General features: G+C 46.7%; 3 protein-coding genes across 3 annotated transcripts in view; 2 read left to right on the top strand and 1 right to left on the bottom strand.

The window, feature by feature from the left end:
• Positions 1–18,934, top strand: part of LOC310695192 (eosinophil peroxidase-like) — a 53,508-nt gene that overhangs the window by 3,656 nt on the left and 30,918 nt on the right. The window lies entirely within an intron of this gene.
• The window catches only part of LOC310695316 (eosinophil peroxidase-like), a 36,300-nt gene that overhangs the window by 14,832 nt on the left and 2,534 nt on the right, over positions 1–18,934 (bottom strand). The window lies entirely within an intron of this gene.
• Positions 852–18,831, top strand: LOC310695212 (eosinophil peroxidase-like). The gene is made up of 10 exons (XM_083479309.1): positions 852–971; positions 1,365–1,494; positions 2,529–2,735; positions 9,792–10,110; positions 12,250–12,410; positions 13,439–13,682; positions 15,374–15,547; positions 16,290–16,527; positions 17,553–17,758; positions 18,614–18,831. The coding sequence occupies exons 1-10, from the start codon at positions 865–867 to the stop codon at positions 18,631–18,633; spliced, it is 1,806 nt and encodes a 601-aa protein (XP_083335435.1). The 5' UTR covers positions 852–864; the 3' UTR covers positions 18,634–18,831.

Raw genomic sequence — 18,934 nt, 5'->3', positions numbered from 1 at the left:
TGATATGTCAAACCTGGGTTTATAGTTAACACCCCCAAACCCAACATTGTCTGATCCTCTCAAAATCAGTGCCAAAGTTTTGTAGTCGTTTTGCAGCAAAAACCCCACATTTTGTGTGCCCCACAAATGGAGTACTTCTTATATCAAACCCAATGTGCTTTTTTAAAAAATATGTTTTAATTGTCTGTTTTACTGAATGTTTTTATTTGTTTTTAGTTTTTATCTGTTTTAATTATCAGGTTTTTTTATCCACTTAATATTCTATTCTCTGACTGCTGGTCTATGACTGTAATAAACTGATTGATCGAACCCAATATGCTTTCTGCAAAACCTTTGCCATAGTTCAGCATCGTTTTTGAGTGAATCAGATGATGTTGGTTTTTTGGGTGTTAACTGCAAACCCCTGGGTTTGAAGTATGAAGCACTCTGTGAGGCACTACAAAACATGGGGTTTTCACCGCAAAACGACTACAAAACTTTGGCACTGGTTTTGAAGGAATTGGACAGCGTTGGTTTTTGGGTGACCCCGAGACCCCTGTGTTTGATGTATCAATTACTCTGTCTGTATACGAGTTGCTGAAACCCACAGGAAGGAGAATTTCTGTTGCACTCAGGTCTTTCTTGCAAATTCCCATAGGCCTCTAAGTTGGCCATTGTGAGAACAGGATACTAGAACATTGGCCTGATCCAGCAAGCTCTTCTGATATTCGCATCACAAAATTCCGATCTGGGTTTATTAGCGGGAGAGGAATAGTAAATCTGTTCAGCTCACTTAAAAACATGAAACGAATTAAACCCTTGCGTGTCCCTAGCTGAGACCTCTTCCATCTCCTTCCTGCTACAGATGTTCTCAGTCCAGGCCAGATGCAAACTATCTACAAGGCGTCTGGCTATCCCAAGCAAGAACAGAGCCCATTGCAGTGTGATTTCAATAGCCCTTTCCGGACTATTACGGGAGAATGTAACAACAGGTAAGCTTCTATATCCAGCATGTCGGCTGTTAAAATCCCAGCCCAGCCCTGAACTCATTTGGTGAGCTGCTCACAGGCAGGACCATAGTTCAGTGGTATAGGCAGCACATCTGCCCCGCAGACAGGAGGTCCCAGGGTCAAACCCTGACAGTAGGACTGGGGGAAAGGCCTGGAGAGCTACTGCCAATCAGTGTAGACAATATTGAGCTAGATGGAACCATAGTCTGGCTCCATATAAGGCAGCTTCCAAAGTTCCCATTAACAACGGAGGAGAAAAACCATGAACTCCCCCCTAAGTGGGATTTAAATGCAATAAATAAAAATAGGATTCTGCCCCCCCCCCTTTGCTGCTTTTTAAAAATAAATCTCTGTGGCCCTTCTGGACCATTCCAGGAGGATTCCTACCTTAGGGGCCAGCAACCGCCCTTATGCCCGGCAGCTTCTGCAAGAGTACGAAGATGGCATATCCCTCCCGCGTGGCTGGACGGAAAACAAGACATATTATGGATCCCCCCTGCCCTTGGTAAGGAGTCAACCCCAGCTGTGCTCTGCTTTGCAATGCGGATTTCTGAACAGTTGCTCAGAACAGGTCAGGGTTTTAGGAAAAGAGAAGGGATGATTTTTAAAAAATCAGGATGGAAATCCACAGCATGACAACAGGAAATGGGAACAGAAGATACAAAATGGGTGAATTAATGAATCCATAACAAGAAAATAACGATGGAATATTATTTTAATATATGATCACAGCGGAGAGACTCTTTTGTGGACAAAGGCAGAAAGACTTATTGTTGTTTAGTATGGAGGAATAATTGTTGAAGTTATGGGAGATAAAGTTGATATGTTTGATTACAGAAAAACCATTGCTGACACATTTATTAATAACAATAATTAGAGAAGCCCTTTTGGACTTTTTGTGTGGAAAGTAAAATGAATTAATTTGAGATATTTGGGTTAATAAGTATTATTGCCTAACAGATAGTAGATCAGTTGGATATCATTCTGGAGTGAAGGTTTTGAATAATTCCTTTTATGTAAGTGACAGACAGAAGATCAGAAGCCTTTTTTATTTTATTTTATTTTTGAACATTTTACTTGGATGTCCTCTGGGCCATTTTTGGAGCCCAAGCGGGGGGCAGGGAAGGATTTTAGGGAAAGAGGGGGAAGGTGGCAAAGCAGATAGGAAAGTGGCCCCTATCATAATGCATGTTATAATCTGTGTTCTTCTATCATAGAATCATAGAACTGTAAAGTAGGTAGGGACCCTGGTAACAAGGTAACAAATCAGCAGACAGTGCAGATCTCTGAGCAGTGGTGCTACAGGCTGACAAGGTCTCACTCCTGCCAGCAACTGTGCTGCCGCATTCTGCCCTCGCTTTAGCTTCTGAACTTTGACTGCCGGGGTGTTTTTGGCCCCTTCAGTGAATCTGGATCAGGGTGAGGCCTTTTGGGGGTGTCCAGGCTCAGGGTCCGCAAGTTTACAACCATCAGCCTTGGCGCTTGGAATGGGCAACCAAGATCTGTTCCTCTGTTATGTCTTGGTAACGTCTGCTGCAGGTCCGGGACGTCTCCAACCAGATTGTCGCCTTCAACGACCAAAGACTCACCGACGACCCATCCCGATCGGTCTTGTCCGTGCAATTTGGCCAGTTTATTGAGCACGACTTGAATTTTGGGCCCAGTACCACGGGCACTTTCGCCTTCAGCAAAAGAGCAGACTGTGAAAACACTTGCGCAAAGGTACCCCCTTGCTTCCCCATCAAGGTGCGTAAAAGTCCAGGGTTCGTTCTACCCTTTTCCAGAAACGCAACCTGTCTGATACAGTAGTCCAGGGATCCCCGACACGGCACCAGCAGGATCCAGTGGGCCTGCCAGCACCTCCCCTGTGTCACCCACAAAAGGTCTCTCTAAATACAGTGGTACCTCGGGTTACATACGCTTCAGGTTACAAACTCCGCTAACCCAGAAATAGTACCTCAGGTTAAGAACTTTGCTTCAGGATGAGAACAGAAATCGTGCTCCGGTGGCGCAGCAGCAGCAGGAGGCCCCATTAGTTAAAGTGGTGCTTCAGGTTAAGAACAGTTTCAGGTTAAGAACGGACAGCCGGAACGAATTAAGTATGTAACCAGAGGTACCACTGTATCCCCTCCAAAATCCGCAAAGAGCAAGAAACTCTTTGCTGTTCCTCCTCACCTCCTGCTTGCACTGACTCGGCTTCTCCTACATTGCATGCACCTCCTTAAAAATGATAAATAATAATAATAATCCATAATTGAAACACAGCACGATGTCACTGGGTGCCAGAATTGGACCCCTACCCTCCCTTTTTGGTCTCTGAACAGAGGAGAGGTGCAAAGAGCTTCTCTCTGGGGGCTGAGGGGGTGGGGGGCACACGCCAACTACCATTTTGTGGCTCTGCCACTTTTTGGGCCCTTTTAGATGTGGCAGCGGGTTGTTTTCTGACTGTGTGTTAAATTTTATTTTTGTCACGGCTAAAATGGCCGCTGTTTCTTTAATGCGAATAAAGCTGGGTCAGCATGACTCAGCGGTTTGCACCAAGCTGTATATATATGTGAGAGATGTTGGTTTGGGGTGTTGGCTGGTGTTTGGGTTGGTTGGTGCTGGTGTGTTTCAGTCGTGGTATTCAGTCGTGTTTTGCACAAAGACTTTTAATAAAACTCTGCAAGGATATTCCCGTGGACTCTTTTAGTGCCGACAAGGAGACTGAGAAGATAAAGGGAGGTCAGAACCCTTTCCTTCTTTTTTTTTTGCTTTTTTACAAACACTGACAGGTTATGGGCCCAGTGTTTCTGAGCATGTGCAGAGTGCAAAACGACTAACAGCATTTCAGCAAGGAGCTGGTGAGTCCTGGTGGTGTACGGAGACAGTGGCTGTGCGTTGGAGCAGTTGGTGGCAAGCTGTAACTGTCTGCAGCGACGCTGGAGCGGCTAGGATCTGAGGATCAGGAAAGCACTCAGCGTCGGCTACTGGAACAGTTTGAACTGCTAGAGGACCACAGTAGGCGACTCACAGAGCGGCTACACCAGTTGCAGAACCAGGCGGGACCTGAGGGTCAACAGAGGCAGCAGCTAGAAGCCGGTGAGTGCCAGCCAGGACCATCTAGTTGGACTCTAAAGAGAGAGTCAGGAGAGATTGCTGGAGACCCCACAGAAGGGGCTCAGCAAGCACCAGCAGAGATGGCAGATTTCCAGTCTTCCCAAGTTGTAAATATTGGGGGAGGCATCCCTTTTGAACTTCTCTCAGAAAGCAACTGGCTGAGTTGGTCAATTAAAATGCAGCAGTTGTTAAGGAGAGATGGACTATGGGACTGTGTTGAAACTGAGGTTTTGAGACGGGACTCTGCTGAGAAAAAACGGCTGGATGAAAGGGCCCGTGCCCAAATTATGCTGTGTTTGAGCAACTCTCAGTTATTGCATGTAGCAAATGCCAGCACAGCGTTTGAGTGCTGGAATTTATTAAGGGCAATGCATGTCAGAGAAACTGCTGGAACTATAATTTCTCTGACCAGAAGGCTGTTCAGGACTGTTATGAAAGAAGGTGAGAGTTTGGCAACTCATCTTCAAACGCTGAAATCTCTGTTTCTTCAACTACAACAGAGAGGTAAGCGTTATGATGAGACTGACCAAACCTACATTATCCTTTCAAGTTTGCCTGAAAGCTGGTTGCCTGTGATTAACAGCATGGAGAGTATGCGTCCCCGAGATCTGACCCTTGAGTATGTGGTTGGCAGATTGACCGAAGAAGCAGAAAGAAGGTCAGATAGTCAGGCTAAACTCCAAGAGCGGAGGAGTTACAGCCGAGGGAGCCAGCAGCAGAATCTGCCAATGGAGCAACGCCAAGGTTTGGACTTGGCCATGGGGGTGAGGAGGTGCTATAGATGCAACCAACCCGGGCATCTCCAACGTCAATGCAGGGCAAGACTTCCAGGAGACGACATGGAGCAGAGACAGCAATCGACACAGAAATGTAAGCAGAAGGGGTTCTCTTCAGGGAAGAAGAACACGCGTTCTGCTCAGTTTGTTTCTGCATTTTCTCGAGAGGAGAGGAAGATACCTCGAGGAACATGGTTGCTGGACTCTGGCAGCAGCAGGATTATCTGCAATAGTCGGGAGGACTTTAAGACCCTGGAGAAGCCAGCTGATGGAAAAGACTCAATTTATCTTGCTGATGGTCGTAGAAGCAAGATTGATGGCCAGGGAACATGTTTCCTGCAGTGCTTGAACACTACTCTACCAGAGACTCTGTTTGTCAGCAGTTTGGACTATTGTTTACTGTCTGTAAGCTGTTTGATTAATGCAGGGTATAGTGTTAAGTTCACGCAGGATGGCTGTCTGATAAAGAATGGAACTCAGGTATGTGGCCATGCAAAGTTGGAAAATGGGTTATATGTAATGCAGGACAAGCCTGTTAAAGCAGCCCAGGTGGTTCAGGATAATTTGCCAGTTCATAAGGGGTGTGTACATCAACTGCACAGAAAACTGGGTCACGCCAATTTCCGTGTGCTTTCAGAAATGCAAAAGGTGTGCAAGAACCTAAAAGTAAATCGCTGTAACTGTTTCCTAGATTGCAATGTATGTAAAATGGCCAAATCTAAGAGGAAGCCTGTGGCTTCTAAAAGCGACAGAGTATCTAAAGAGGTTTTAGAACTTGTCCATTGTGACGTGATAGGCCCTTTTCCACAGAAGACTGAAGGGGGCGCCAGATATGCTTTTCTGGTAATAGATGACAAATCACGTTTTAGTTGGCTGTTTTTGTTAAAGCAGAAATCTGAGTGTTTCCCCACATTCAGAGAATGGGTTGCCCAAGCTGAAAAGCTCTTCGCTCGGCCTGTTGTGCAGCTGCAAACAGATAGGGGCGGAGAATTTCTGAACAAACAATTTGGGGCATGGTTGCAACGTAAGGGGATCACTCACCGTTTGACTAACCCTTATAGCCCTGCTGAAAATGGTCTGTGTGAAAGACGTGGGGCTGTGATACAGTCAGTAAAGGACTGCCTGCTAGTGGATGCAGGATTGGGCCACAACCATAGGCTGTGGGGCGAGGCTTTTCTGACCGCGAACTTTTTGATTAATAGAACCTGGTCTAGCTCTATAAAAGATATTCCATATCGTGTGTTGTTTGGGAAAGAACCAGAGTGGACAATGCTCCATAATTGGGGTTCTTGGGCACATGTAAACATTCCCAAAGCTCAGCGCCAGAAAGGGGGCGCTAGAGCGCAGAAACTGCGGTTTGTGGGATATCAGTCCTATGGCAAAGGGTGGCATTTCAATTTACGCCCAGGACGTGTGGTTCTGTCACAAAGTGCAGACTTCGCTGACCAGGACAGATGGACTGCGATCCATGCCAACCCTGATTGCCTACTGCCCCTGCAAGTAAGAGAAGAGGCTTCTTCTCAGCCATTGGCAACACAGGAGCAGAATGAGGAGGAGGCACAGATTTCCCCAAAAGATGTGACAATAGATAATACTTCTCTAGAGGAAGAGGAAGAAGAGCCAGAGATAAGGGGGGAAGAAGAAGTAGTTGTGCCTAGGCGCTCCCAGCGTTCAAACAAGGGTGTACCTCCTCAGCGTTTGACCCTAGGAGGAGTGAGAGTATGCAATGTGAGTTGTGTGGAACCACAAAGTTATAATGAAGTCTTAGACTTACCCCCTGGGGAACGTGCTTTGTGGGAACAAGCTATGAAAGAAGAAATGGACTCTTTTAAACGTAACAAAGTGTTTGAGGTCATAATGCCGCCACCTGGTGGCAGAGTGGTGTCATGCAAGTGGGTTTACAAAAGGAAAACCCTTGCATCTGGGGAAGCACGTTTTCGAGCCAGATTAGTAGCCAGAGGGTTCACTCAGATTAAAGGGGAGAGTTATGATGAAGTGTTTTCTCCCACGGTAAAGAGTGAAACTTTTCGTTTAATGCTTTCCATTGCTGCTGTAAGACAACTGGCAGTGCACCATTTTGATGTTGATGCTGCATATCTGCATGCAAATTTAGACCATGAAGTGTTAATGAGACAACCCCCTGGGTTTGAAGAGGAGAATGGTGCAGTCTGGCGTTTGAGAAAGGCTGTTTATGGTCTCAAACAAAGTGGAAGGTGTTGGAACCAGTGTTTAAATGAAGCCCTTGTAAAACTTGGTTTTAAAAGGAGTGTGGCTGATCCATGCTTGTACACCAAGGGGACAGGCAACAAATATCTAATGCTCTTAGTCTTTGTTGATGATTTGCTTGTGGCAGGGAGTTCCACAGATGAGATCCAGAAGCTCACAAGTCAATTGGAAAAGAGGTTTAAGCTTAAAGCCTTAGGGCCTGTAAGCAATTACTTGGGAGTAGAAGTAAGGCAGGAAGCAGATGGAAGCTTTCTATTGAGCCAGAAAGAGAAAATTCTTCATTTGATAGAGCAGTTTGGCATGGAAAACTGCAAGCCAGTTCAGACTCCCATGACACCAGATTTCCCAAAGACACTGTGTGATGATGAATTTGATCAGCCTGAGTTGTATCACTCAAAAATAGGATCACTGTTGTATTTAAGCCAGTGGTCAAGGCCAGACATTGCATGTGCTACAAATGTTCTGAGCCAACGTGTATCTAAACCCAGTACTGCCGATTGGTGTGCTTTGAAAAGGCTTATCAGATATCTAAAGGGGACATTAAATGTATGTTTAAAGATATCTAGTACACAAGATGAAAAACTAGAAGTATTTGTTGATGCGGACTGGGGAAGCTGTGTAGCTACCAGAAAATCTACAAGTGGAATGGTTATGATGTTTGCCAATTCCATAATTGGATGGAGGTCAAAGAAACAAGGATTTGTTGCGACCTCATCCTGTGAGGCAGAATATGGGAGCCTGTCGCTAGCATGCAATGAAATCATGTGGTTTATACAGATACTAAAAGATCTAGATTGTAAAGTAGATTTGCCTATCCAAGTGTATGAAGATAGCCAATCGTGCATTGCATTAGCGGGCTCAGAAATAATGAAATCCGCATCAAAACATATTGCTATCCGTCATGCGAATGTGAGAGATTGTGTACAGAATGGGGTAATCAAACTGGAGTACTGTCAATCACAAGATAATATTGCTGATTTGTTTACCAAGCCTTTGCCAGCAACATGCCATAATGAATTGATGACAAAACTGGGTTTATGTATATAATGTATGTATGTATTGTTTCTGTTGGGGGTTTTCACATTTAAGAAACAGAAGGGGTGTCACGGCTAAAATGGCCGCTGTTTCTTTAATGCGAATAAAGCTGGGTCAGCATGACTCAGCGGTTTGCACCAAGCTGTATATATATGTGAGAGATGTTGGTTTGGGGTGTTGGCTGGTGTTTGGGTTGGTTGGTGCTGGTGTGTTTCAGTCGTGGTATTCAGTCGTGTTTTGCACAAAGACTTTTAATAAAACTCTGCAAGGATATTCCCGTGGACTCTTTTAGTGCCGACAAGGAGACTGAGAAGATAAAGGGAGGTCAGAACCCTTTCCTTCTTTTTTTTTTGCTTTTTTACAAACACTGACAATTTTATGTTTGTAGAAAAATATACTTGTAGATCACAATTTCATACAATGTATCAAAGCGGCTTCTGCAACAATGTTATCCGTACATATAAAAAATGTTATAAAAAAACCAAGAAACAACTCAATAGGTAACTGTTCCAGAAAATATTTTTTTATATTTGTTAACTGTCCATGTAGGGTATTTATTTTTATTTTTATCTGTATTTTGATTGATTGATGGGTTAGGCCACACACCCTCCCCAATGGCAGCCATTTTGTGACTGGCCCCCAGGATGCTCCCCCCTCCCCCACCCACCACAATGCCAAATGCGGTTGTTGCAGGGGCTGGTGTTGAGCTTAGACAAGGCTTGGACACCTGAAGGGAAGCCCCACCAGGCCTGTGCAGAGGGGGTGGGCAGCCAAATACACTTGCCTAGGGCCTCAGAAGACTAAGCTGGCTGGGGGGGGGGCACCAGGGACCAGCTGCTATTTTGTTTGAGTTTATAACTTTATTCTAACAAGACTCCTACCCCAGCTCTGCATGGACCTGCCCCCCACCCTGTGTGATCACAGATAATAATAATAATAATAATAATAATAATAATAATAATAATAATTTATACCCTGCCCATCTGGCTGGGTTTCCCCAGCCACACTGGGTGGCTTTCAACAGAATATTAAAATGCAGCAGTCTATTCAACATTAAAAGCTTCCCGAAACAGGGCTGCCTTCAGATGTCTTCTAAAAGTCTGGTAGTTGTCGATCTCTTTGACATCTGGTGGGAAGGCGTTCCGCAGGGCGGGTGCCACTACTGAGAAGGCCCTCTGCCTGATTCCCTGTAACTTGGCTTCTCGCAGTGAGGGAACTGCCAGAAGGCCCTCAGAGCTGGACCTCAGTTTCCAGGCAGAACGATGGGGGTGGAGACGCTCCTTCAGATATACTGGACCGAGGCCGTTTAGGGTTTAAAGGTCAGCGCCAACACTTTGAATTGTGTGTGGAAACGTACTGGGAGCCAGATTGAAGGTCACATACATCATCATCATTATTATTATTATTATTATTATTATTATTATTATTATTATTATTATCCCACCTTTCCTCCAAGGAGCTCAAGGTGGTGTATATAGTTCTCCTCCCCATTTTATCCTCCCAACAGGGTTGTGTGAGGTAGCCTAGGCTGAAAGCCAAACGTCACCCCCATGGCCATTGTGGGGAGGATTCGAACCCAGGCCTCCCAGGTCATAGTCTGCCACTCTAACCACTAGACTGGCTCTCCATTTCATTTTTTAAAAATTATTATTTTGTGGGGCTGCAGATCCCTCCTAATGACCCGGTGAAAGACCCCAAAGGCTGTATGGCCTTCACGAGAGCGGCCCCCGCCTGCAACGGGGGCTACGCCATCCGCAACCAGATCAATGCTCTGACGGCCTTCCTTGACGCCAGCATGGTCTACGCCAGCGAAGTCGACTGGGCGAGGCAACTGAGGAACACCTCAAGCAACCAAGGGCTGCTGGCTGTCAACCTGAACTACACAGACAAAGGGCTGGCCTACCTCCCTTTCGGCAACCCACCAGGCTTCCCAGAGCTCTGCAATAAAACCAACACGACAGCAAAGATCCCCTGTTTCTTTGCAGGTAGGTCTGTTTATTTTTATACTGAATCAGACCCCTGTTTCGCACTGACTGGCAGCAAGGGCTCTCCAGGGTTTCAAAAGAGGGGATACTCCCACCCTTCCTAGGACCTTCTCCCTGCACAGAGCTATGGTCATGTCCTTTAAAATAAACCAACATGCTAGTCCTCATGATTCTAAATGAAGGGCTGATTCTGCATGTAAGGCAGATGTTCTGTCACAGAGCTCTGGTCCTTTGGCTAAAGATCAAGTAAGATTCCGGTCCTCATTGTTCTTGATTTGAAAAGGAAGGCATTTTCTACCGAGTCAAACCACAAGTCAATCTAGCTCAGTACAGTGGTACCTCGGGTTACATACTCTTCAGGTTACATACGCTTCAGGTTACAGGCTCCGCTAACCCAGAAATAGTACCTCGGGTAAGAACTTTGCTTCAGGATGAAAACAGAAATCGTGCTCCGGTGGCGCAGCGGCAGTGGGAGGCCCCATTAGCTAAAGTCATGCTTCAGGTTAAGAACAGTTTCAGGTTAAGTACAGACCTCCGGAACAAATTAAGTACTTGACCCAAGGTACCACTGTATTGCGTTACAATTTTCCAACCCTGTGAGGTAGGTTGGGCTGAGGGGCAGTGACTGACCCCTCACAGTCACCCCCAATGAGCTTCATGGCCTCCGGAACGAATTAAGTACTTAACCTGAGGTACCACTGTATTGCCCTACACCAGGGGTTGGCAAGGTTTACCTTGCCTGGGCAGGTTCACTCCAGTAGAGATCCCTCCATGGGCCAGATCACGCACGTGCCCGCGATTTCCGGTGCCTGCACAGACACAATTTTCAGCAACGCAGAAGTGAATCCCCGCATCACGCTGGTTTAGCACAGCGCACGTGGACTCACTGAGCAGGCAGCTTGGTTTGGGAGCAGCTTGTGGGCCAGTTAAAGGACCCCCATGGGCCTTGCTGACCCCTGCCCTACACTGACTGGCAGTTGCTCTCCAGGATTTCAGGCAACCCTACCTGGAGATGACATTGGGGATTTGAACCCAGGACCTGCTGCATGCAGAGCAGGTGCTCTCCCACTCAGCTATGCTCCTCTGGAAACCTGTAAGGAACAGTTGAGGGAGCTGGGTATGTTTATCCTGGAGATGAGAAGGCTGAGAGATGTTAGGAAGCCATCTTCAAATATCTGAAGGGCTGTCGTCACATGGAAGGTGGAGCACGCTTGTTTTCTGCTGTTCCAGGGGGTAGGACCTCAACCAAGGAATTAAAATGGCAAGAAAAGACACTAAACATTAGGAAGAACTTCCAGGTGGTAGTAGATTTTCAACAGGTCTACCTTGGACACTGGTGGAATCTCCTTCCTCGTAGGTTTCTAAACAGAGGTTGGACAACCATCTGCCAGAGATTCCTTAGCTGTGGTTCCTGCTTTGAAGGGGCAGATAACCCATGGGGCCAGGCATGCTTAATGGGGACTCAAAAAAGGGCCTTTAGGCTCTCAGTGGCTGCTTCCAGACTTTGGGATTCCCTCCCTAGAGAAGCTAGACTGACTCCTTCCTTGTTGTCCTTCTGCTGGCAGGTGAAGATTGTTTTATTCTGCCAGGACTTTGAGGACTGGCTGTTTTTTAAGGGAGGACTTTTGATAGTGCTGTACTGTTTTTATTATTTGCATTTTAATATGAATTTTATATTGTTTTAATTCTATTAGAGTTTAATTACCTCTTTTTGTTTGGTTTTTGCTTTCTTATTTTTTTACCAAAAACAAAAAGGCAAAGAAACAAAACAAAAACAAAAAAGACTTAAATTACCTCTTATTGATTTATCTTTTATATATTTTTAGCTTCTTGTCTTTTATCTGCATTGTTTCAATTTGTATAAACCACCTTGAGTCCCTGTCTGGGGAAAAGGTGGGATATAATAATAATAATAATAATAATAATAATAATAATAATAATAATACATGGATAGATAGATAGATAGATAGATGATAGATAGATAGATAGATAGATAGATAGATAGATAGATAGATGATAGACGAAGTCTTGCTAAAATGCTGTCCCTGCAGAGAGCCTGTGCTTTCCAAGTTGTTTCTTACAAGCACAAGGTGACTGGTTGGATCTAACAACACTTCCTTCTTCTCTGGGGTCTTCAAGGGGACAATCGTGTCAACGAGATGCCGGGTCTAACTGCCTTGCAGACGCTCTTCATGAGGTTCCACAACCGCATGGCCTCTCAGCTGAAGATGCTGAATCCGCACATGGATTCAGACACCATCTACAACATAGCGCGGAAAATCAATGGAGCAGTAATTCAGGTACTGGTTGAGACAGCAGCCCTGTGACGCTAAGAATGAGGCCAGGTCTTGTCAAGATGCAAGGCCGGTTTGGAAAAGCCCCCGCTGTGTTCAGTCCAGACTACTGATGTTCATGAGTTTGGGATGGGGTGAGCTAGCTGTGGAGAGGTATGGCGGGTGGGGTAGATTCTTATCTCTGTTACCCACCAAGACCAACCTCAGTTCATGTGGGATTCTCTTGGAATAACTAGGTCAATCACCTACTGAAACCCTTTTTGGTATGCAGAGTGAGCGGAGTTTAAGCTTGACAGAAAGGCAGTGTAGTGTAGTGGTTAGAGTTTCAGGCTATTTGGACCTGGGAGGCCAGGGTTTAAATCTCTACTCTACCTGGAGCCAGTCACTGCCTCCCAGCCTAATCTGCCTCACAGGGTTGTTGTGGAGATAAACTGAGGAGTGGAAGGGCCTGTACACCATCTTCAAGCCACATCCCAGTGACATGGACTGACTAGATGCAGAGGAAGGGTTGGAGGCACCAGCTGGGGAACCCCCAAGGGAACCCCCAGGAGAAGAAGGCTCAGAGCCTGGGGATTGTCAGTAGGATGGCAATGAGCGGTCCAAGGGAGAAGACGGAGCAGACTGGGAGGGCTTGGTGAGCAAGAAGAGTCTGTGGCAGAAAAGATCCCAGGATTAGAAGCAGAGGCAGGAGAGGAGGCAGTCTGGCTGGTGAAGAGGCATGGGTGTCTCTCCTTCCTGATACTATAAGCTCCCTTCCTTGCCCCCACCCTCAGTCTCCCAGGACCAGAAGAGGCATGAAGCAAGAAGAGCAAAGTCAGACACACAGGCGCAGTCTCATATTGCTTGAGAGAAACCCTGGAGGGGACTTAGGCAGCTGTGGGAAGGTGGTGACCCTCACTCCCTGCAACTGCCTCATTGGGACAAGACCTACTGGGATCACTACGCCTGTGCTGTTTTGGTTTCTTTGAGTATGTTTTAAGGCAGAACTTCAGTGTGTGTTTCTCTTCACGCTCTCCTCTGCTTCTACATTCCAGAAAATCACCTATAGCGAATACCTGCCGGCCCTCCTGGGTGACGCATTCCCTCGTTTTGTGGGTCGCAGCACGGGCTACAATGACTCCGTGGACCCGCGAATCGCCAGCTCCTTCACCAACGCCTTCCGTTTTGGGCATGCCTCAGTGCGGCCCGTGGTGTTTCGCTTGGATAGCCGCTACCAGCTTCAAAGCGAGACCCCGCTCGAGAAGGAATTTTTTGCTTCATGGAGAATCGTTCAGCAAGGTATGTCCCTCTTGGGCAAGTCCAAGAAGAGGAGGGGGAAAGGCGGTGCAAACTTCCGGGGCCCTGAGGTCCGAAAGAGGTCCTGGGGCCCAACCATTTTGCATATGTTTTATGTCATTCTTAACAAAATAATGCGTTTCATGCTCAATGTACACACCATTCTGAATAAAGACTTGCAGAATGCAGACTTGTGATTTGACTGTACGGCGGTGCAGCCTTGTCGTATTATGCGCCGTCACATCTGTATGTTTTTGTAAGGGAAGACCATGCAACTACAACAAAGTTGTTGTGTGATACGCATTGTGTTGTGCTACACGTACAAGGTTAACGTTTAAAGTGTATCACCAGCTCAGCAACTAGTTTGTGGGTGCTTATATTATTGATATTAGTCATTAGGATCTTAATACAGTCATACCTCGGAAGTTGAACAGAATCGTTCTGGTTTTCCATTCGACTTCCAAAAAGTTTGGAATCTAAGGTTCAGTTTCCGATTGGCTGCAGGAAGCTCCTGCAGCCAATCGGAAACTGAGTTGGATGTTTGGGTTCCAAAGAATGTTTGCAAACCGGAACACTCACTTCCAGGTTTGAGGCGTTCAGGAGCCAAAATGTTTGACTCACAAGGAGTTCAGGATCCAAGGTACGACTGTACTGGGGAAGGGGGTTGGCAAAATATTTCTCTCCGATTCCACTCTCAGCAGCCCTTTTCCGGAGCCCAAAGTGCCCTTGGGGAGTTCTGTGTCAAAAGCCACCCTCTAATTCCTCCAGAGTTTTCTTCCTCTGTGAAAGAGGCTTCTTTTTCTTCCTCTCTCCTCCCTGCCCCCGTGAGCCCTGTAGAATATGCAGCTCCATCATCTCGTCCTTCCCCCGTCACATGGTATTTTCAGTATGATTTTTCCATCTATCTCAAATTGCAGAAAGAGCGTTCATTGAGGCTAGGGTACTTCTCCCCATATGTGCCAGCCCGTACACTTAGCAGTGCAGGAACCTCCAGGCCACAGGCCAAGTTTGGCCGGCAAAGGTCCTAGTTTTGATGGGCATGGCGAATCTCCCCAAAGCACATACCCTCCACAGCTGAGATTGTGTGTGACATCAGGAGTGGGCAAAAGTGAGGTCCCGATTCTTCCTCGGTAAGCAGGGCTCGCTGTCAGGACCTCGCTTGAGCAGTTGAGGGCATTTGCTTCCTCTGTTGAGTCAAATCCCTTCTTTCAGGCCAGCTTGAAAGGGGCTTGCTGTAGCATCAATCAGTGGTTAAACCCTGCAGGATAGCTCAGTTGGTAGAGCATGAGACACTTAATCCCAAGGTTGTGGGTTCAAGCCCCATGTTGGGTGAAAGATTCCTGCATTGCAGGGAGTTGGGCTAGATCAGCAGTTCTCAACCTGTGGGTCCCCAGATGTTGTTGGACTACAACTCCCATCATCCCTGAGCTCTGGACTTGCTAGATAGGGCTGATAGGAGTTGTAGCTCAACAACATCTGGGGACCCACAGGTTGAGAAAGGCTGGGCTAGATGATCCTTGTGGTCCCTTCCAACTCTAAAATGTGCCCTACTTGCACAGCTGCAGGCAGGTTGTGGTCTGGAAATCCAGTAGAGGCTACAGGTCCAGCTGGTGGGGGGAGACGGAGGTCCCTTAGGCAGCAGCTAAATGTGCCTGTGAGCCATAATTTTGCAAGCAGATGTTTTGTTCTTCCAGGAGGTATTGACCCGCTTATCCGAGGCCTCTTGGGTAAGCCAGCCAAACTGGTGAGGCCGGACCAGTTGGTGGTGGATGCTCTCAGGGACAAACTCTTTGAACAGATCAGGAATGGCAGTGGACTGGATTTGCCCTCCCTCAACATGCAGCGAGGCCGAGATCACGGCCTCCCAGGTAAGGCAAGCAGAGCCTGCACAGATGTTGGAGAGTGTTGCTCAATGACCAGCCAGTGAAATGTCTGGAAGACTCATCGGCCAGCCTCAGTCCCCTCTTGAGAAACTCTCAGGAGATGGGTACGGGAGGCCAGTGAAGACAGAGAGTCTCCGAACCAAAGAACTTAGGAAGAGCCTGCAGGATCAGAGCAATGGCCCGTCTGGTCCAGCATCCTGTTGCCCTGATGGTTGGTTGACGGATGGGAAGCCCACAAGCAGGAGCTGAGCAGAACAGCCCTCTCTTCACATCCCAACAGCCTTCTTGTGGGATATAACCATCGTGTTTAACTCTAATTACTGCACAAAGGGGTTAAGACCATAGAGTAAGCTGTCCTGTCAGGCTTAGCTAGGTCACTCACCCCACCTTGGGAGGAAGTGCTATGGAACTCTTTGTTCCCCTCTTTCCACAATAGCTATGCTCTGTCTCCACCATCAGAAGCAGGATGCCTCTGAATATCAGTTGCTGGAAACCGCAGGTGGGGAGGGTTGTTGGTGTCGTGCTCCCATTCCCTAGCAAAAGTAAACTTTCTGACAGACTGTATGCCAGGAAAGGGGTCCCACCCCTTGGGTTGGCTGCATTACAACAACAACAACGCCCCTCTAAAACCCCACTCCGCTCTTCTTTGCCTGTGCTAGAGTGCCTCTTTTGCACGTCAGATGCCTTGAAATGAACCCAGGATTTGATATTGGTGCTTGTCCTGCAGGTTACAATGCCTGGCGGCAACTCTGCGGCCTTTCCCAACCCCAGAATGAGAACGAACTCGCTGCCGTCATCCAGAACCGCAATGTGGCCAAGAAGTTTATGAGCCTTTACAAGACCCCCAACAACATTGACCTCTGGGTTGGGGGCGTGGCAGAGCCTTTGGTCCGGAATGGCAGAGTTGGTCCTACCTTCGCATGCATCATCGGAGACCAGTTCCGAAGGACTCGGACCGGTGACAGGTGAGCAGGCAGAGGAAGCCCAGAACCTCTGTGATTTTCTCTTTCAATTGACTGGTCTTCCTAAGTAGCTTATTTATACCCATCACTTTCCTTCTAAATTAAGCAGAAGCCATTTCATCACAAAGGCAAGCAAATTACAGCCCATAAACTAGTGGCAAGCCCAGCAGGAGATGGTTATTTTGTTTTACTTTTAATTTATTTTCATAAAATCTATATAAAACAAAAAAAAAACCCTCAAAGTGGTTTACAAAAAAGGAAAAAATTAAAAACTATTCTTTAAAGCATATGAAAGATAAAATCAGCAATAAGTGAAAAATAGATTAAAATATACTGCAACATTCTACATGTCTGTGTAGGCTTGTGTGCACAAAAATGTTTTTTAGAAAATTTTGTTTATTTTCTTGTTACAAAATTGTACACACATAAATGTGTACACATGTGTAAACATGACACGACTATCAAAAATAGGGTCGTGGCAGGGATGTGTGTGTGTGTGTGTGTGTGTGTGTGTAAAATACTAAACATATTATTTTACGGTACCTAATCATGAGGTAATTACAGTAATCTATAATACATACCTTCCAAAGCTTTTACAAATTTTGGGCCAGATCCAAATTTCTTAACTACTTCCATTAAATAATTTGGTTCTATGCAATCAAATGCTTTAAAAATATCAAGTGTGAAGCTTGCTAAAGTGGATGATGTTTTCCTGCTGAAAGGAAGAATGTTATTTTTAAAAAATCCTTATTGAATCAGTAATTCTTCACCCTCGAACAAACCCAGATTGGACTGGGTGTGTAGAAATGTCAATAAACGTTTTAAATCTATGGACCAGACGGACCGGAGAGGTTTTATAATCTAGATTTAACAAGGAGATTGGTCAGTATGACTCAGCTTTGGTAGTGCCCAGTGAGATCTGATCCCCGCTTCTAGATGGGCCCCTTTTGGCCTGATCCAGCAGGCTCTCCTTTTGCTTTCATGGTGCCAGGTGCTAGGGCATTGACCCCTTTTCTCTTTCCCCTCAGATTCTATTATGAGAATCCCGGCGTCTTCACCCCATCGCAGCTCCAGGCCCTCAAACGAGTCTCACTGGCTCACATAATCTGTGAAAACACCAACATCCGGGAGGTGCCACGCAATGTCTTCCGGGCCAACAGCTACCCCCAGGATTTTGTACGCTGCAGCACCGTCCCAAGGCTCAGCCTCTTTGCCTGGAAGTGCACTTGTGATTGTGAGTCTGTCAATGGAGAGGGATATGTGGCAGGGAGTCCCACAGGCTCCCACTGCAACTAAATGCTTGCTGGATTTGACCACGGGAGCCTTGGTCCTCCGCCTTCCACTTCCTCATTTTCCAAATGCTTGGAGTTTACAGGGGCATAACTTACTATCATGATCACCAGTGCTTTTTTTTCTGGTGGTACTCAATGGTACACAGAACCGGTATCTCTATCTATCTGTCATCTATCTATCTAAAATAAAGGGTCAAAAGCCAGTGTCAGTTTCCCCTTCCCCTCCAGTAGCTTCCGATAAGAAGTAATGAGCCTTTGTCAGGTTTATAGTCTGTTGTATTTACAACAACATACTGAGAGCAACATCAGGCCGCCCTCCCCACGGATGGCAGTTGCTCACTCTGAGTCCTATCCCCTTCCACAGCAAGAAGCGCACCACTGGCCACCTGTCCCTCCCCTGAGCTTCCGTTGTTCCTGGAACCTTTCAGTCCTCCAAGTTCTAGAGGAGGGAGGGACTTCCCCGCCACTCTCGATTTAAGAATCTCCCAAAGGCTCCCTCCCTCCTGGTTGCCTAGCTACTATCTCAAAACTGTCCAGCTCTTCCCCTGGCTGAGCAGCCTCTGAATCTGCTGGTCTCTCTGCTTCTGGGAACGTGTAAGGTGGGGGGGGGGATCCTCCTCCTCCTCCTCTGTCAGAGGCTGCTCTGTCTGTGCCTGCATTCCTTCAGCTTCGGAGTCAAGCCAGTCTCTGACATCTGATTCAGACCAGCCCCTGACAGCCAGGGCAAATAAGTGCATCTTCAGCATCTCTCTGGGGAGGGAGCGCTTTTGATCCTCTTTCTCCCCTTCTTCTCTTAGCTGCAGATGGCTCTTGTTGAGGACGGAGCTCCTGTGGATCTAGACCTGGGACCTGCATCCCTAAGAAAGAAGAAAGGCCTTCGCTTGGCTGCAGTTGGATTCCTGCCCCTGCTCACGTCCCACCTGCTGTTTTGGAAATACGCATGGGCAGGGGGAGTCCTACCCAACCTTGCTTTTCGCGACAAAGATCCAGAATAAAGCAGTTGCTGTGTGATAGATCCATTTCTTTCCACCTCAACGAGACATGCACAATGTTGCTAAATTACAGCTACCTGGGTGGTTGAAATGGCTCGAAATAAGTTGGGATTACGGTTATGATTA

The sequence above is a fragment of the Podarcis liolepis genome, assembly GCF_965112155.1.
Source record: "Podarcis liolepis genome assembly, chromosome: 16".
Taxonomy (NCBI): Eukaryota; Metazoa; Chordata; class Lepidosauria; order Squamata; family Lacertidae; genus Podarcis; species Podarcis liolepis.
Note: the sequence above shows the minus strand (reverse complement) of the source record. Positions and strands in the feature narration are given on the sequence as shown.